At 33.9% G+C, this 19,457-nt stretch overlaps 2 protein-coding genes across 2 annotated transcripts in view; one reads left to right on the top strand and one right to left on the bottom strand.

Moving 5' to 3' along the window:
- Positions 1–5,754: 5,754 nt before the first annotated feature.
- LOC109537950 (patj homolog) lies at positions 5,755–13,473 on the bottom strand. The gene is made up of 4 exons (XM_019904946.2): positions 12,871–13,473; positions 12,523–12,804; positions 9,246–9,934; positions 5,755–8,349 (listed from the first exon to the last, which is right to left on the bottom strand). The coding sequence occupies exons 1-4, from the start codon at positions 13,321–13,323 to the stop codon at positions 7,368–7,370; spliced, it is 2,406 nt and encodes an 801-aa protein (XP_019760505.1). The 5' UTR covers positions 13,324–13,473; the 3' UTR covers positions 5,755–7,367.
- Positions 13,474–14,509: 1,036 nt separating this feature from the next.
- Positions 14,510–19,457, top strand: part of LOC109537992 (MAP kinase-activated protein kinase 2) — a 7,991-nt gene continuing 3,043 nt past the window's right edge. The window contains exons 1-8 of the mRNA XM_019905012.2: positions 14,510–14,574; positions 14,631–14,682; positions 14,733–14,949; positions 15,045–15,184; positions 15,246–15,313; positions 15,419–15,625; positions 15,725–15,800; positions 18,024–18,234. Of these exons, the coding sequence (XP_019760571.1) occupies positions 14,797–14,949; positions 15,045–15,184; positions 15,246–15,313; positions 15,419–15,625; positions 15,725–15,800; positions 18,024–18,234 (855 nt within the window). The 5' untranslated portion in view covers positions 14,510–14,574; positions 14,631–14,682; positions 14,733–14,796. The remainder of the gene's footprint in view (positions 14,575–14,630; positions 14,683–14,732; positions 14,950–15,044; positions 15,185–15,245; positions 15,314–15,418; positions 15,626–15,724; positions 15,801–18,023; positions 18,235–19,457) is intronic.

Here is a 19,457-nt window from a genome sequence, read left to right as displayed (position 1 = left end):
AGCATAATTTTGCGGTACATTTAAAAAATCATTGAATTTTCCTTTTTATCTCAATATATTAATATTTGTACAGATTAAATTACACCCACGCCACCCAGTATGGCAAAAGCTAAAGCTTTGCGAAGAAATATTTCCATAGCTAGTTGTTTTAAAATAAAGTCTTCCATTAATTGTGGAAGTCGTGCTGCTGCAAAATTACTCCCACTGTATAATCGTTAAGTGAAATCAGCAAACGAAGTTGAAAACCGCATATTAGAATCATGTTTTGCTCCTTAAAGTATGAAAAAGAAAATATTACTATGATCAAAATTTTCTCATAGTATTCAAAAATTCAAAGTGAATGTTTACACAAATGAGAATAAAAAAATTAAAGGCAACTTACGATAATTATAATCACGTAAATAAGTGGAGGAAAGGCAAATAAAAACATATTTTATAACAATGCAACATTCAGCCGTTGTACAATTGTTCCAAAAATTTAGAATATTTTACATTAAATTGAAAAAACCTTAATCAATTTCTGGTTTGTATAATAATAAGTTATGAATTAAAATTAGGGCATATTAGAGAAAATTGAACTTTCGGTATGATCAGAGCCGTCGAAGATTACTGATACAAGTAGGTTCAGATTTCGAGACGTTAATCTGAAGCATGAGATGTATTTTAAATCATGTAATAATATGTGACGTAAAATAGATGGGCGAAATAAAGTGTAGGTTTCAGGAGTGTTGTTCTCAGGCTAAACCCAGATGATGAGAGCTAAAAGGCTTGAAACTGGCCCTGGGGGTGACTGAGATTAACGCATCTGGAAATCGGTGCTTACTTATTACTTAAATAAGATTATTAATTAGATGCCATAAATGTTCATATTGCTTGGCGAATGAAAAAAGTTCAAAGTTTACTGTAGAGTCCTCATATCAAATAACTAGGTATGGCAATTATAAACTAAAAAAATGACATTTTTGTAGTTGGAGTAAATCATGCATAAATTGCGTAAATTGGCAGTCAAATTAAATGAGAAACAAGTCAAAATAATTAAGCGTAAACACGTAATGAGAATATTAGTTAAATAATTACAGTGCATTAATAAAATGTGAAAATTGTCCCCATCGAGTGCGGTAGCTGTATTAACACATGTTGTACATTCATAATGTGTACCAAAAAGTATTTCCTTTCCTTGAACGGAAAAATTAGACAAAAATTGTGCGTTAACTAAGAAAAGCATATTCAGATTGAAGAGAAATCAATTAATTCAATCAAATTTATAATTATTACTGTTAACAAGTCAATATAGAGGCTGCGGAAGGTATTGTGTTGTAATAGCCCAAAATACTTTAATTGGATAGTGCAAGATGCAGCGAAGATTTGTGTGTATTAGTGGATGGGTGAGAAAATATCAGTTTAGAGTTTGAAGCTATTAACTAATATATTTTAGCTAGATTAGGTTTCCATAGCTAAGATATTTTACTAAATTTTCGATAAATTGTTTAATGTTCCTTGAATTTGGAAAAAAGGATATAACCTTGTATCACAAAATGCTTCATTTTGAGATATATGTCGTTGCCACATGGTTTTCATACTCCTCGTAGAGAAAAAGTATTAATGTTCGATGTCGGTTTTCTTTCTGAGTAGTGGATGTTTTCTTTCCTTGCATTTTGATATTTAGTCTTGTCGATTTTCATTCTGCTCGTCTTCCGAACTCAGTGTTTGCTTATTTTCCGAGTATTGTTAGTTTAACGGCATTTTATAATAACTTTTTTGATTTTCAAGAGTAGATGGATGGACGAGCAGATTGGATGATTATTCTTATCATCTCCGCATTTAAGAACTGAGTTATATTTATTTTGACGCACTATACATTTTTATATCAGAATTCAGATTCGGAATTTTATTTTATGCTGTTTGAGCTGCGCTTTTCCATATTCGGTGCTCTATCATTTGGAATCAATCTTCTTGTACTACGCCGGTTTTGCTAAAACTGCGTCTTTCGAGCAATGGCACTTAAGCAGTTATTTCGCCGTATCTTTTTTCGTCTGCCGTTTATCTGAACATCAACAATATTATTTTTTAATAAATTTATCGATAGTATCACTATCTATCTTCACCTATATTCAGTAACAGTTTACTATCTTCAGTAGAAATGGAAAATTCAATTGGAAAATTATTTTCCATTTAATCATCCAGTTTCAATGTCAAGTGAATACTGTAATCCGCTTTCTAACTTATGTTCTGTAAAAACGAAAGGAGTCTTGTGATTTTACTCATTTCCAACACAATTATATAATTGCTTTCTACTTGATTTAGAAGTACCTAAACACAAATGCTTTCCAAGCCTATGTCTCTTCACCAAGTTTCAAATTTATTCAATTACTCTTGAATGCTTTTTGCGTGTTCTTCTTTGGAATTCTTTCTCTTTGCTCAATAACTAGAGGTTAATTTTATTGGCTCTTATTATAATATGTTGTATGCACGCTTTTCTGGCCTACTGTTTACAGGAATAAATATGTTATCTTCACAATATTCCTGAGTTTCATCCAATAGATACTATCCAGAAGATTTTAAAAAATCTTAATAAGTTAAATTTTAATTAAAAACAGTTAGATCTAGAAACGTGAACCTTTAATTTAACAACTACGATCTACATTAAGTAGGTACCTAATATATAAATATATATATCCTAACATTGATGATGGGTGTCAGTTCTTGAAAGGACTTTAACACAGATTTGCGCATGATAATTCTATTTATTTATATGCGTTGTAAATGATATATTTCATGTTTTTACAACTCGTTTCCTGTAAGACGATGAAAACATATTTCTGTTTATAACCATGATTTTACTCTGAAAGCCTCAAAAAACTGCTGATTTAAATTAAAAAGAAGATAGAGTATAGGTTTCGAAATTCATGTTACAATTTACATCTACATTAAGGATTTAATAAAACAATACGCGAGGATAAGATAAAACGGCGCATGAACCTAATATTTCATAAGACAATAATTATTTTAGGAAACACTCTGCTGATTACCTTATTGCCATAAATTAATGAGCACATTTTCTTATTTGAAATTAAACCTACATTAGCTGAGTTCAAATATTCAATAACCGAAAAACAAAAAAAAACATAGTCTGATGATTTTTCATAGTTCGATATTGGTTCAATGTGAGGACGTAGATTAGTATAGTAAAAACTAAATGTTCCTTAAATTAAAATGTGAGCTGAGGAATGCATCACCCAACTCAAATAGAATGATGAGGAAATATTTCACGAATTCACATTTTAGATTGCACTTTAAAAATAATATCAAAATATTAGAAAATATTAATTAAAGAACTAGAGAAATGTTTGTTTCTGTTACCTACATTTTTCTTAAATAATCACAAAATAAGCTTAATAGCTTTGAAAACTGTGGAATTGGGCTCAAGCAATTCTACGATGGAATATTTGTTTTGTTTTCGAGCATAATTTGTTTCAATTAATGTACATATATCTTAAGAAGCCGAAAGCACGCTATTTTTTGGACAGCCTAAATTATGCGAGTGTTTGAACGAGTGCGCGTGTGTTCTAGGTGACTGTCGTTGCCGGTCCCACCCCTTCACCTTGATTCCCTTTACCACTGTATTTCCTGCAAAAAAATATTTTTAAATGTGATATAAATACAAAATGTATTTGAGTACATCAAGACCACTACTGATTTGTACTGTACTATATGCCATACATCTCGTCAAACACCCAATCTGTTAGCACTACTACACATAAGAATAGTCTTACACTAATAATCGATACACATTATAATATTCATATAAATATATATAAAATAAAAAAGTATGATGTATTTTTGTTTTATTTAAAATTAATAAAGCAGGAGAGTCTATTGAGGTGTAACAGTTCGGGTAATTACATGAAAATAATAATGATTTACATAATGACACGATGTGGTAGACAAAACGTAGGTGGGTTTAGTTTTTCTCCGTTTATGTTTGCTCTATCAGAGTTGTGAAAAGTTTGGGGGAAATTGTGTCATCTTCTCGGACGCCTTTTTCAATGTATGTCTCGTAGGCGAGTGCTTTAATGATTCTTGGTAATATAAACTTCGGTATCTAAACGATTTACGAAAATCATCACCGCAATACATGACGCTATGCTTAAATCTAGAGTTGGAGAAAAAGACATATACTTGAATTTAAATCTTTCATCAAAATTATAATTGTATTCACCCTTATTCTAAAAATAGATATTTGAATCAAAGTCAAAAATTCTTTTAAAATTAGCCAGAAACTAAATAATCAGTCGTTCGTTCACTGAAGTGTTCGAGGTTACTAGAATTATTCGAAACATTATCTCAAGAGAAATACTAAATAGAATAAATCTAAAAAATAACATGGTTTTACAATCGCGGCGTTATAGCTATAGAAAGTGTTGAAAATGTTTTCTTGCTTATTCGACAGTTTCAAGGACTGTCTGAAGCAAATAAAGTTCTCACATGTGAATCCTTGAATTAAAAATAAGGGCTAAGGATAAAAGTAAGGCAAACAGTAGAATTAGTCCGAGGATACAAGCGCCTAGTCGCTGCCCATAATCGATGACATATCAAGTTCTGAAGACTGTGATAGTGATCATGATACAATGTATCCATTGTATCATAGATAGTGATGAATAGGTAAGCGTAAGTTTTCAATTTGTAAAATTTTACTTAAAACAATCAAATACTAAATAACTAAATATATTCAAATCAGTTAAATAAATTAAATTAATTTACTAATTAAAACAGCTTTTTTAAAATACACTTCGCACGTCCATCTTTCACAAAGAATGCACATTATTAGTTTTTATGCTAGTCCAAGTTAGTTCGTACAGACTATATACTCTTGTACCAGTTGCACACGCGCCGTAAGGAAAGACGAATTTAAGTTTTCAATATTTGTGCCTTCCAAACGGAAGTTATTGATACCGACGAATTTTCTGATCTCAGCTGATCAAAGAAGTTATGTTCAGGTCTACCGTTTTTACGGTAGGTCTACCGGTTTAGTTATTACTATTATTATTATTACCGCTCTACCGCTAAGCCATTAGGTGCTACTGCTAAACACATTAAAAACTTTAAATATTACTATTGTATATGACACTATTTGTCAACAAATTGGCTACATTGCACTGCGATTGGCGATTGCACTACTTTTTTTGCGTTTCTCGTTTCCTAAAGCGTGTCATAATATCGTCTTTGCTGAAGACCAATTAAAAAGTTCGAAAAGCCCAAATTACCACAGTAGAAAAGTTAAGTTTTCCGTCGCTTTAATGCTGTGAGCAGAAGAAAGCGATGACAAATCATGAGCTGGGCTGAATATGGATCTGCCATTTAGCCATTCTTTTAGACTATATTGAACCTTGAATCTGGATCGGAAATTTAAGTAGACTTCATCCAACAGTAGTTGCCACAGTAGACTGATTTACTATGTAAAATAGGGGTGTTCTGCTGCGATCACATCTTCAATGCGAATTTTTAATCCATTTTTCAAAACGTTGGCAAAAATCAGACTAGTGCGATTGAAGTGGACATTTAAGCGCTGTGAACCCCATGAGTGTTCGATAGGGTGTGAAGAAAGTGTAGAAATAGTTACTTTTTCTTTTTAAACGTCTCATCCGCCATCTACAGGCAGTTTCCTTTTGTATTAAAGCAAAAAACCAAATAGGTTAGTTTTAAGATACGGTATGCACTACATTGTTATGATTATATCTATAAACAAGACAAAGCTCCTTTAAAATTTATTTATTGAGTAAATCTATACAAATGTTTTATTGCTAAAAGATTTAGTAACAATAACATTTTTATTACAATATCGTAATTTATTCCTATTATCATTTTATCACAATTTTGCGATATATGCCTTCAAAGGGAAATTATAAAATCATATTATTAAATGCAGTTAATAAGTATGCCAACTGCATTTTATAATAACGACATTTAAAATATTGTAATATCTGTCGGTTAACAGAATGCGTTTTAAGATTCGAGTCAGAGTAAACAAATGTTACGGCTACAATAAGGAACAGAGGCGGGTTTTGCTAAAATATAAAATAGATAACGCTTTCAAGAATTGTTCGCAATACATCAAGGAAAAAGAAATCCTTTCCTTCAAATTACTATAAATATATTTAACTAACCACCGCCCTTCCTTATTGAATCGACAATATCGTATTCTATAAAGTGGCATATTGTGCTTTACATAATATATGGTTTGTTTTTTTTAACTAGTATATAATACCACATTTGCAAAGGCATTGGCTCTAATATTAGCTACATGACCTCTAAGAAAAACCTACGCTAAGGCGGATATATACCAAAGAATTTCAGATAATACAAGTGTATATATTTAATATCTTGATATGAATGAAGAAAGTATTAAATAGTTTACAAATACTATAGCCAGAAAAAGTTCTGTTTTAAAATATCATATAAAATTATTCTTGTTAATTCCATAATATGATTAATACATGGTAATTGAGAACACATACAGGTAGCAGTTTAATTTATAATTTCCTTTAAGCATTTAAGCAATAGCTTTATCAGGAAATAATGAGCTGGTCTCATTACTAGTGACTACGAATACATAGCTGCCGATTATACAAAATAGGTTGAATATTGCTGCAGTTTTGTAATTATTGCGATATATATATTGTATAAAAATCTTATAATTTACGACACTCCTTATTTAACACCAAAATAGCAATAAAGCAACGAAATAGAATTTTAAGATTCTCAGCTAAGGCAGTGATTGATTTCTAGGCCTTTAAATAAAAATAACGAGTAATTAATGGTCATATAAATTAAATTATTGGATCCTAATATGTGCAAAATGCAAGGTAAATATAAAATATGAAAAAATTTCCAATTTTATTAGTAGGCTTTGGGCTAAATTTAACTACAATAGCCAATGCCTTTAAATACATCTACTAGGGAGCCCCTCTGTCCTAAAGTATATTTATTTAAGGTATGAAGGCTTATTCGACCTTACTATGTTTTAAAATTATATCGATTAAATCATTATGTTGCCACAACGCATTCTTCCAAGAAAATTGCGGATATGATTCAAAATTCCTGATTCAGTACAGAATAAGTGTGCCTAAAGGAAATGTGGAAAAGAATTAGCAATTTAATGACCAAGTTGGAAGAGTTATGTAAAACCACCACACAAAAAAATGTTAATCATATAGAAATTGCACGATTTAGATAGCACAAGGTCGATTAGTTGCCCTTCGCCCATGTAAATTCTAGAATATCAAGCAATATGTATGTCATCCTACTCACCAAAAATAATATATATATTTGTAAAAAAATATTTTCTAAAATACAGGATTTTCATTTAACTAATTAAATGAATCTGTAATAAGATATCGATCAGGATCAACATCGATTAAAGATCCATGTGCACCAGTATCAGGAATAGGTAATGGTTTAGCAACGCCTATCCGAACAATTCCTTTAGGGGCTCCCTTTAAAGCTTGTACCGCTTGGTCTAAAGATGCATTTTCTAGTACCGTATCATTAACAAACAATAAACGATCACCAGGAATCAGACGTCCATCCAGTTGAGCAACTCCTCCAGGAACCAGACTCCTTATTACTATGACTGTGTCATTAGGATCAATTGGGTCTTGATAATCTAGGATGGAAAACCCTAAACCCCTCTCTCCTTTTACTAATTCAATTATTTGAGGCTCTGAACTCCACATAGCTAGGCCAGTGAGTGGCTCCAAGCTTCGCGATTTCATTTTTGAGAAAGTTGGCTCTGTTGATCCAGCAACTGCTATACTACTTGCTAATGAGCCATCAGATTTTGCCTTTACTAGTCTATCTGATGCAGGAAAAAGATTGTTAAGGCTTCGAGTTAACACACTTCTTTCCGGATATGTTTCTTCTCTGAAAATATTCCTTGAACTCCTTCCGCAAACCATACAAACATCCAATGGCAATTCCTTCAGAATACTGACAACTTCATGATGGTTCATTCCAAGAAGTTGATAACCGTTTACTTCCAGAAGCTCATCGCCTGATTTGAGGATCCCATTTTTTCCGACGGGACCTTCAGGGAGAATTGAACGAATGTAATGGTGAGGTCTTACTTCGCGGCCATCTTCAACATCAACAGTGCCTTCTAAGCTAATACCCAAGCCTCCTTTATCTCCAAATTTTTTCAGCCTAGCTATGACGATTTCAACATCAGGCCCCATCATTTGAAACCATTTCGTTGTCAATTCTTCATTTGAAAGTGCAGGAGGGTCTTCTTTTTTAATAAAGTCGCTAAAAATGTCTCGGCTTGTGTTAGAAAGTCCTTCGTCTTTAGGATATCTGAAATGTATGGAACATTCCATATGAAATAAGCCACCTTTTACTGCAAAGTATTATCTTCATACTGTGTTAATTTAATATGTATTCCATGTGAGAAACATTAAAATAGCTATACTATCTGTTTTAGTAGATGGGAAAATGCAGTTAGTGGAATTGCGCTGAATTTCAGCAAGTTTTATATCGCCGCTTCAAATCAATATCGCCGCAAGTGCAAAACCAATAATTTTTTAGAAGACGCAAAAATCGTCATAAGTCGGTGTTGATTTGGAAAGTTTGTGCTAAGAAGTTATAAAGACGAGTTTGTAGGGCAGTAGTATCCATTATTTAATAATGTAAATCGATTTATTAGCAAAACACAATTTTATTTTTTAAATGCTGTTACGTTGACATTGTTTTGGGGCAGCGCTATAAAATCATACCAAATATAAAAGCTTTCATGAAAATATGAGACCTAGAATAAAGCCTACACACACATAAACTAGCAACTGCCTATTTTTCGCATAATACCTATATTAGATATTTGTTAGATGTGTGCATCTCAAGATTAATCATCTGCAATTAAACCTTCATATTTCTAAGTCTTATATGAATATAATGTTATCAATTATATTAAATTTTCTCAGATGAAATAATATTAAACACTGAAACTTTTCTAACGACTACTAAAACACAATAGGAAGATATGTGGGACCTTATAACGAGGAACACAAAAGGCGCCTTAATTCATACAGAATACTTCTTGCATGGCAACATAAAAGTGTTAATGATACACCGAGCTAAGTTCGTATAACCTGACCATAACTATTATTAGTAAAGGGAATTAATTAGAGACTGAAAAACAGGTACTAACACCAAAAGGAGTACTACTAAGAGGAAACACATTTAACGGCAATTACCGTGGTGAAGTTAATGGTGATGGAGGCTTTGTTTCACTCGCTGCTATAGCTTGCTGAAGCTGCTCAAACTTAGGTCCATGAAGATATCGTTCCAAGCACAACTTTACAGCATTGCCACAATTCCTCAATACTTCTACAGCTTGTATATTTGAATAGCCCTGCAAGCTCTGGCCATCTACTTCCACAATTCTGTCGTTAACTTTAATTTTTCCGCTCAAATCCGCAGCACTGTCTTTGCTAACACTCTTTACAAATATCCCAGATAATTCCTCCTTTTCACATACGTATCCCGCAATAGTTATACCTAAACCATTAGTATCCTTTTTCAATTCAACAACAAATTTCTCCATTTCAGGCATTTTTACTGAAACATCAAGGTTTAGGAGAGGTAAAGAAGGCGAAGCAGGAATTCGAGAGAGCCTATATGATTTTGCCAATTCTGTTGAAAATGTGTCAGAGTCTTTCCTGAACACAGGAGGGTATTTATGCTGAATTAAATATTTATCAAGTTCATTCACGTCATGTAAGAGTTTTGTAGGCACTATAGGAGCAGAACTTCCGAGATATTTGTACTCAGGGGAAGACAATTCGATAGGACGAGCCACAATCAAGCGCACATGCGTACCAGATTGTCTCAAAACGGTCGCCACTTGTTCTGAATTCATTTCATGTAAATTCACATCGCCGATCTGAAAAGGTACAAAACGCAATACATTAAAACACAAAGATTACCCTGTAGATGCCGTTTTACTTCAAATCACATGCTACGGTCAAGGCATTAGGCGTCCACAAAAAAGAATCCAAATAAATGTTGCGTTTTATGTCAATACCCAAAATGTAAGTTTTCGTTCGAGAAATAAATTACTTTTCATCTAGTTGTTATTGGGAACGGGTGGCATAATAAGCCGTCACGTATTTGAACTCTCAACGGTTCGCGCATTTATTTGTGCATCATGAGCACAACGATGAATAAAGTAGCAAAAACAAAAATTAAATATGAGTGCTTTTATGGATACAGTTTAAAATGTATATATGAGGGTACATAGAATACAAACTGGACTAATTCATTTTTTTAAATAGTTACATTATGTTACAATCTTCCCAAAACAAACTACTTTTCTGCATAATCTCCCGGCCTAGAAATACATTTTTTCCAGCGGATTGCCCTTCTTGCAGGGGTCCAAAAAGATGAAAGTCACAAGGTGACAAGTCTGGGCTGTGGGGAGGGAGGATGTTCCAACGTTTCCAAGTTCGTAGTTTTTGCTCTTGATCCCCTCCACTTGCGAGTGTTATATTGCAAGCACGTTTCATACGAGGTTACGGTTTGATGCAAAGTACGCCACCCTGTTGCATAAACCGATCCAATCAGGACTGAGAAATTTCATAACGATTTTTCTTGTACTAGCTTGAGAACAAAAAATATGGCGAATAGTTTGTGGAATTGCAACTCCTCTGTCATCTTCTATTGAGCACCTATTGCCCTCCATGATCATCCGCACTGCCTCAATGTTGCCCTCGATCAAGCCCGTCTAGCCCAAAAATATTTAACGGGGAATGGAATTTTTAAATACCCGTTACCGAATAAGATAATATGCGTGCTAGAAGTACGTAGTACCATAGTGGTTGGTAAATATTACGAAATCTGTTAACTTTAGCCCATATGTAGCTTAATATTTTTCATTTAGAAATAAATGCCGAATCGCATTTGATAGTAAAAAATATACCACTCCATTTAGAAAAGTGAAGTGTTGAAGTAGATGTTAACAGCGCCATCTATATAAAAGTTGATATCACCTTCGGGATTTTCCCTAGCAATTACACAAGATTTGTATAACACATTTTCTTTTACTTGCTATAATTTACGAGATATTTGACTGGTTCTATTAAAATGAGCCCTGTATACTTGTTATATGAATAATAAGCAGACCTTCATTCAACTCACTGAACTCACTGATTTTCTCTCCATTACCTACCAGGCGACCTAAAAACTAGCTTCGCCCAGGTCTACCACCCATCAATCCTGCTTATATTTGATATTTAGCGACTATAAGTTTCGGGCTTAAAACAAAGGTACTTTTATGGATAAAGATGTTAAAAACACAAAAGATAACGACAAAACAGTACAAACCTATACACGAAAAATTAAAACATGCTAATAGGAAAAATCGTCGGAACCTTGACAGTTGAAATATAATACTTAGTGAAGGTGAATAATACCAACAATAATTCTATCGAATCTTAAATAATAAACTTCATGGTGTTACCTCTGCTATTTTGCGCTTATCATTTAGAAGTTAGCATATTGCATTTTTCGTTTGTAACATCAGTAACGGTAATTTTCAGTTTCAAAAAAAAGCTCACCCAACTGTGTGAACAGACTTAGACGCATTTAAATAATTTTGCGTTTCCGAAAGTAACCAAAGTTCCCTTGCCAAATTGAAGCTAACCCAACGGTCTGCATAGCATAAGACGCACCGAACTAAGCCTGGAATAAGGCGTCGACGCATGACAATCATTTTGCGCTTCTTCGAAAGTTACAGTAAATGCAATGTAGTTGCAAATAAAAATTATAAATGTTTGAACATTATACTTAGTCCACTTAAGTCGCAAAAAAATCCCGTTCATTTTTGGACACAAAAAACTCTCCAATTGTAGATATGACGGCGAAGAGACTGGAGTTACCTTCCGAACAAGATGTAACTCGACCCACTATTCTGTTTGGGATCTGTAAAGGCCCGCAATGGCCGTTGTACTACCTCAGACGGTATATAAACTGTTAGCTATATTCTATTTAAAAAGTATACGATGTTACGCAAATTGTGGAACTTTTGGCGAACGGTAAAATATAACCGAAAAGCTGGCACAAGAAAACCTTTTGTTTTCTTCTAACTGTCAACCGAAAACCAGGCCATTCTCGTGCGTAACTCCTTATTAGTACATATCAGAATTGCGGTTACTAAAAAACTCAGACATATACAAAAGATAGCAAAAATTCTTCAAATTTATTCTCATCTCTGTATTGCAAGCATGTAACGTAAGCGTAGACAATAGTTCTCTCCGTTCAAAACATTGACTGATGTTTGATTAATGCGATAAAACTTTTAGAATTCATATTTTCCTAAGTGTCTGGACACTGTTAGAGTCGTATATCATACAAAACAGGTAAATTTTAAGATGCATCCTCGCTCCACATTGAGCGCCTAGTACTTATTAAAAAAAAAAAAAACAGGAGAGTCGTGCGGGTATGAGAAACTCCTACAGTAATTTATAATGTTACCTGAAGGATGTGGTCGCCACTCTGTAACCTCCCATCTCTATCAGCAACACCACCTGGTAAAATAGTCTTGACAACTACGCCCATATTCCGCATCCCAACTATCCCAAAGCCTAATCCAGTACCATCGTTTATCAAGTTTATGCTTTCTACTTGAGACAATTCACTACTAGGCAGATTATCAGACCCTGCCTTGGATGTATCACTACCAACAGATGGTGACCTGTGAATGATGTCTTCATCGTGAGGATTAAAACTACTATTTCCTTGCAGTAATCTTAGTGTCTAGAATAATAATTAAAACAATATTAGTGCTTTGTGAGAGAGGAGTGCGTGCCAATTAAAATTTACCTCTGGATTTACTGCACCATTGAGTTTTTGGCCATTAAGTAATGCTATAATCTTGTTATTTGATGCAGTAAAAGCCAAATTTTGGGGCGAACTTGGAGATATAGGTGGACATGGGACTCTTTGCTCATCAAAGTCTCTTGATGTATAATCATTGTATTCAGAGTCATATAGTTCTCCAGCGGGTGGTACATTAAGAACTAATTCACCTGCAGAAGTGATATCAAAATCCACAGGCAAGATTGATGGGTGTTGTCCTAATTGTTGATTTAGTTCACTCAAAGAGTCTTGAACGGTAACAATGCTTCGAAATACTGGATTTTCCAAAATTGATAATAAGGCTTTCAGGTCTTGGTAAGTATTCATTTGCAATTTTGGGTCGCCAAGATCACCGACTCCCTCTTTAATATCTTCTAATAGCTGTAACGCACTGGATATATCTGCATTTAAATTCATGATCCACTCAAAAAACCTACAACTAAACAGTACACTTAAGATGAATTATTCAAAACCGAAAACATTTATTTTATATAGCTTTGGCTGGTTAAAAGTTATTTAGTTTATTTAATTTCCTATCAATATATGTCAATTTTCGTTTTCGACGTCAATAAAACAGCTGCACAAGGAATGTACGTGGTTATCGATTAACGGTTAATTTAATTACCAGTTACCAAAATTTGTTAAATGTTTCCCAATTATAATCTAATGGCTGTGCAACAACAGTCTGATTCTTCGAAAATTTAGTTGCAATTAATACCTTATGGGCAAATTCACGCGCTTTATTCCCGCGAACACGTTCGCGATCAACTGTGCGCGCACGAATTCTCAACGAGAAAATATTTATGACATTGTTTAACACTTTTAAGTCTGTGTACCATGCATCCGTTTATACGATGGTACGATGATACGAAAGTGTTACTATTGGTTGGAGATCTGTCGATTCGTCCGCCGTCGTACAAACTGACAGATTTCCAACCAATAGAAACACTTTCGTATCATCGTACTATCGTATGAACGGATGCAATAACGACAAATTAAAGTTATTTCATTCTAGACAATAAATTATATTAACTTATTTTTGTAAAGAAAAACTTTTTACTTTTAAATTCCGAAGCATATAATAGGTTGAAAATTCTTAAAACTCTTCATTGCAAAATAAATTATGTTCTTAGCATCACACGCAAAAAACAGCATTAATTTGAAAGTGAACGAACGATCGGGGTCAAATAGACGAAGAAACAGACGATTCTCACCTATGTTGGTACAGGGATCTGAGGCAACGCATTGGTTCTTCATGGTTCCTCCTATTTTATGTCATCAGCGTAAATAGTGATGGAAAAAAATAAAAATAAATACTCGGTCATTAGATAAATATATATCATTACTTCCATGCAACGATCATGCAACTGGAGTGTCGATCGAATCTCGATTAACGGCTGTAATATGAAGACATTATACCCATGTTGCCACAATGCCAAGTGCCAAATATTATAGTCGTTAATCGAAAATTTATTCCATACTAGAGCCCCTCAGAATTTATAGGAAAATAATAATTTAGAATTAAGAAATTAATTCTAATATTTCTAAGCTGATATTTTGGCATTTAAAAGCGCCATATTGCCAGTATGATAACCGGCATCCTCGCAGATTTAGAATCTCCTAATGTGTAAAATGTCAAACAAGAATGGATAATGATTTGTTTTGAGCGTATGCCTAATTCTAGTAACTTATTAATTGGTTTGTAATAGAAAAAGGTTTTCTAGCGAATACCCTGTGTCAGGTGCCATTCCTCAAGACTGAAAAGAAGCCAATTGGGTAAAATCGTTATTATGTATTCCAAGTACCTCCTGACATAACATTTTTAGTGGAATATTTACATAAATATTTAGCTATCACGGAAACAGGACTACACAAGTTGTGAAATCAAATATGAATCCTTTAAACTCTGTGAGAAACTTTTCTCCCAAGAAAAACGCTATCACTGAGGACTACGAAATAACAAAACAAGTATTGGGCCTTGGAATTAGTGGAAAAGTTGTAGAATGCTTCAACAAAAACACTAAAGAAAAATTTGCTTTAAAGGTAATATTGAAGATGCAAGTCAGTGTTTAATTAGCTTGGCAAAATTTTATGCGAAGTGTTACTCAGTTGTCTTCAACTATGGTGTTACTTTGTAGGTACTGTCTGAAAGTGAGAAGGCCAAAAGGGAAGTCACATTACATTGGAGAGCTAGTGGTTGTCGACATATTGTTAATATCATTGATGTTTATGAAAATAAATTGCAGAACAAGATCTGCCTTTTTGTTGTCATGGAGTGGTAGGTAATCAAGGGAAAATTACGTATGAATCTAAATATAATATCGCAAATTGCTTTACAGCATGGAAGGAGGCGAACTATTTCAAAGAATTCAAGACAAGGCGGAAGGAACTGCATTTACAGAAAGAGGTACAACTTGCAAATTTATTTTATAATTAGCCTGCTTTATTGTTGGTGGTTCTTAAGGAACGGAGCGTGTGATTTGATTTGATTGTGTGTTTTTTGTTCTTTTAGAAGCCGCACAAGTCATGAATGAAATCTGCGTGGCTGTAAAATATTTACATGATCTAGATATTGCCCATAGAGACTTAAAGCCGGAAAACCTTCTATATTCCAAAAAAGGTACTTATGGTGTACTTAAGTTAACTGATTTTGGATTCGCCAAAGAGACTATTAATAAAGACACCTTACAAACTCCTTGTTACACCCCTTATTATGTTGGTAAGTAAATGTTTTTTATATAAGTTTAAAATAATAGTTATTGGTAATTAGCGATTAAACTGCTTTGTAGGAAAATTTAATTTACGTTGATATTTTTAGCTCCTGAAGTATTGGGACCAGAAAAGTATGACAAAAGCTGTGATATTTGGTCTCTAGGTGTCATTATGTATATTTTGTAAGTATACATTTAATTTAGATTCTTTTCTTATTGATTTTGGTATTTGTAAATAACGTTTATTTTTAATACTGAATGATTACATGGTATTTTTTGAGGTTTTGAATTGTACGACTTTATTGAAGTTTATTTAAAACTACATAAGCACTTGAGATTTATTTGTCAATGAAATTGACGAAACACGATAACCATGTTCAAATGCTAATCCATCGAAGTTATCTTGCAACATCTAATTGATTAGATTTGCATACTGCTAATTGATTCGATCCCTGATAGTTCCAGCATACTTATAGGTACTTTTTGGGAGGTAAATTTTGTTTTCGTAAAGTCCAAAAGTAGTATTTCATTGTTAAACGTGGAAAGGTAATATTCCTCTGACTTAAGTCCATAAGTAATGTTTTAGACCAACTGGCATTGGGAATTTTTCAACCATTTTTCAAAATTTTTGCAGTTCATAGAATCATGATAGGCCCCTGTTTTGCTTGATTGAAAACCTGATTTGAAAATTAAGCTTGCATTTCCTGTGAATCGCTTTCTAACTCCTCCACTCTTTTTGCGCTGTATTAAGGCATCATCTTGCCCGCTTTTCCTAAATGCACCTTAACAGCGAACTCCCTTAGAAATTGTAGTCGTTTGTGTGCAACCTATGGCCATTAAATATTTCCTATTTGAGACAGAAATACATTTTTCAATGCATTTCTTTACGAACCAAATGAACGATTATATTTACGTTGTACACTGAATCTCCACATGTAAAAGGGTTTTCCTGCTGTTACGTTATTAATTACGCGTTGAAAGTAAATAAACAGAAATATCAATGATAATAAACATATAAATTTTCCCCGTTTCGTTTTGCGCTGATAAAACAAGCAGAGTAAAGCCCGTGTCCCATGCATCCGTTTGTACGATGATACGAAACTGTTCCTATTGGTTGGATAAAAACACTTTGGGATCATCGTATAAACGGATGCATGGAACACGGGCTTTAGCTACGTCGTAAGTAATCCAATGGTTCCATGCTTAACACTCATCGGACAAACCGGGCAGAGGCGGAGCGAGGGTTAGGCAAGGGGGGCATCGTGCCCCGGGCGCTACTCATAAAGGGGCGCCAAATGGTCCGCATAACAAAAATTTTCTAAAAAGGTATTGTGCCCGGGCGCGAGTTAAGCTTGCTACGGCACTGAAACTGGGATATACGTGACGTAACGTTGCAATGTTATTGATCAGACCGTGTGATTTAATTTAAATATTAATATCTTTATTCGCGGTAGCGATTAAGGATCGGTTCGGAACCGATAACGAACCAAATTAGGGCGCGGGCTAGGTTCAGGACTGAGGACCTGTTCAGAACCGATCCTTGAGTCTTTCGTTCCGCGAACGCGTTTAGTACCAAAGTGATTTTAGTTACTTTGTGCCTAATAGTAATTTCAATTCATGTACAAACGCAACATCTTATATCTTCTGTATTTGATCTGCATTTTTTTGTAGCTGCACCTTTTGTCTGCTTCCCGTTTTTTAATTCAAATTTATGACTACATATTTCCATTCAACCTGAGGGCGAAAAATTATGTAGGCAATTCCAATGCGTTCTGATCAAAATTATTTAATTAAATGCAATATGTATAAACATAAACAAACTTAATAATTCTATCTTATTGGAATTAATCAAAAACTGCCACTTTTCGCCACCTATCATAAAGAAACACATCAAATTCGTTTTTCGAACTTCTCACAAATTTCGAACGCGATCGGATAAAGTCAAAACGCCGTCGTTTAAAAAAAAAACTAAAACTAAACTTTCGCCTAAAACTAAGTAATATTTTTTTATTTTTCTATTTTCATCTATCGCTCCCTTGGTTAAGCTTAAGGTGATTATGCCGGGAGCCCGATGCCGATGAGAACCATTTGTTTGTTCTGTGCTTATCAGAACCACTGGTCCTTCCTTTAATGCTAGAACTGCTAGAACCGGTATCGAACGGGTTCTGAACCAGTTCTTACTGTACTGCCAACATAGAACTTTCGGTTCAGAACTAGTAATTTTTTTACCACAAACACCCAAGTCCTCAACGCGCATGCGAACAGTTCCAAACCAGTTCTGAATCGTAGTGAATAAAGCTAGTGTTTTCTTTTGTCCATTCTTTTTATTTTTTTACCCACATTTAGTTATGACAAGCTCGTGCATTATTTCAGTTGTTTAAAAACTGTATATATTTATTATTACAGATTGTGTGGATATCCGCCATTTTATAGCGACCATGGATTGGCTATTTCACCAGGTATGAAAAAGCGCATTAGAACCGGCCAGTACAGTTTTCCAGATCTTGAGTGGCAGAAAGTTAGTGATGCTGCTAAAAAACTTATTAATGGAATGCTAAACGTCGATCCTGTTAAGAGATTGTCAATCGATGATGTTATACACAACAGCTGGATTGCGGTAAGTGTTCTTTACATTTGTAATAAAACTTCCTATACAGCAGTCCGTGGTATTAAACGGGTTAGTTTATCCGTTCATCTTTGTTTGTCCTATTTAAAAATAATACTACTATGACGATTCCGTCAAACTATAAGGACTTTTCACCGAATTTATGTCTATCAGACCCAATCATTGTATATTGAGGGATACTCTATACCGCATAGAGTATGTTGAGTTAATATACCTGGAGAGCTTTATTTCTCTTCAGCATGCAGTACATTTATGATTGGTAATGGAATGCAACTGGCGCCAATAAATAAGAGAAAACATAACTCGGGATTGGAAACGGGTCTTTGTGGTTTTTATGTGAAATAGACTACAATGAGAATAAATCTCCGGTTACCGATTTACAAAGCGGATATCAGGAACCTATGCAGATTTTGAATTCTACATCGGTTTCTCACGTTACGTATTCATTTCTGTATTGGATATTCCTAGCCAAATTCCGTATGGGTTGTACGGCGCAAATATGTCATAATTAAAATCCTTTCAGTGTTATTTAAGCCAAATTTTATTTGTTGTTTAATCACTTATTCTATTATCGAACATAATCAGGGTTTATATATGTACAAACTTCAGTCCAACATTTTTTCGTTACGTACGTATTTGCCGGGAGTTGAGACTGAACTTTAAAATAATGCAATATAATGCTTCATTCCTTTGAACTTGGAGGGAACGAAAGGGAGATATGAATATCATGCAATTATTTTATCAACATTTTATAGATCAATAGCTAAGAAAATGAAAAGTTTTACAAGAGAACCGTTTCTCCTTTTTGCAATACCTATAATTATTTTTCGAATTTCTTATGTTCCACATACAAACTCTCTTACATTTTTACATACATTTAAATGAGAACCTTTATTTTAATAATTTGTAAAAACTGAGATGAATAATGTTTTGGAAAATACTTTAATGGTCCGTGCGTTCTTACATAGTCGATACGTAACTCTGTGGTAAAAGTAGACACAAATATGAAACTCATTCCAACGAAAACTACTTTATTGTGAATTTTTCACAACTTCAGCTTTCAAAGCAACTGCCCTTCCCGCTATGAACTGACACAACTACGAAAATTACCCCCTAATAAGATAATCTGATTGCGTAAAACTTTAGCAAAAAGTAGGTTATATTTTTGCATCGGTATTGCAGGGGCGGACCCAGCTTTAAAGGAAGGGGGGGGG

The sequence above is a fragment of the Dendroctonus ponderosae genome, unplaced genomic scaffold (assembly GCF_020466585.1).
Source record: "Dendroctonus ponderosae isolate FM_Combo_2020 unplaced genomic scaffold, Dpon_F_20191213v2 Dpon_F_20191213_1, whole genome shotgun sequence".
NCBI lineage: Eukaryota > Metazoa > Arthropoda > Insecta > Coleoptera > Curculionidae > Dendroctonus > Dendroctonus ponderosae.
Note: the sequence above shows the minus strand (reverse complement) of the source record. Positions and strands in the feature narration are given on the sequence as shown.

Coding starts and splice junctions, on each gene's coding strand:
- LOC109537950 (XM_019904946.2), bottom strand. CDS start 13,323: ATGAATTTAAATGCAGATATATCCAGTGCGTTACAGCTATTAGAAGAT. Junction 12,805..12,870: donor ATGGTGCAGTAAATCCAGAG/GTAAATTTTAAT, acceptor TTATTATTCTAG/ACACTAAGATTACTGCAAGG. Junction 8,350..9,245: donor TCACCATTAACTTCACCACG/GTAATTGCCGTT, acceptor CATACATTTCAG/ATATCCTAAAGACGAAGGAC.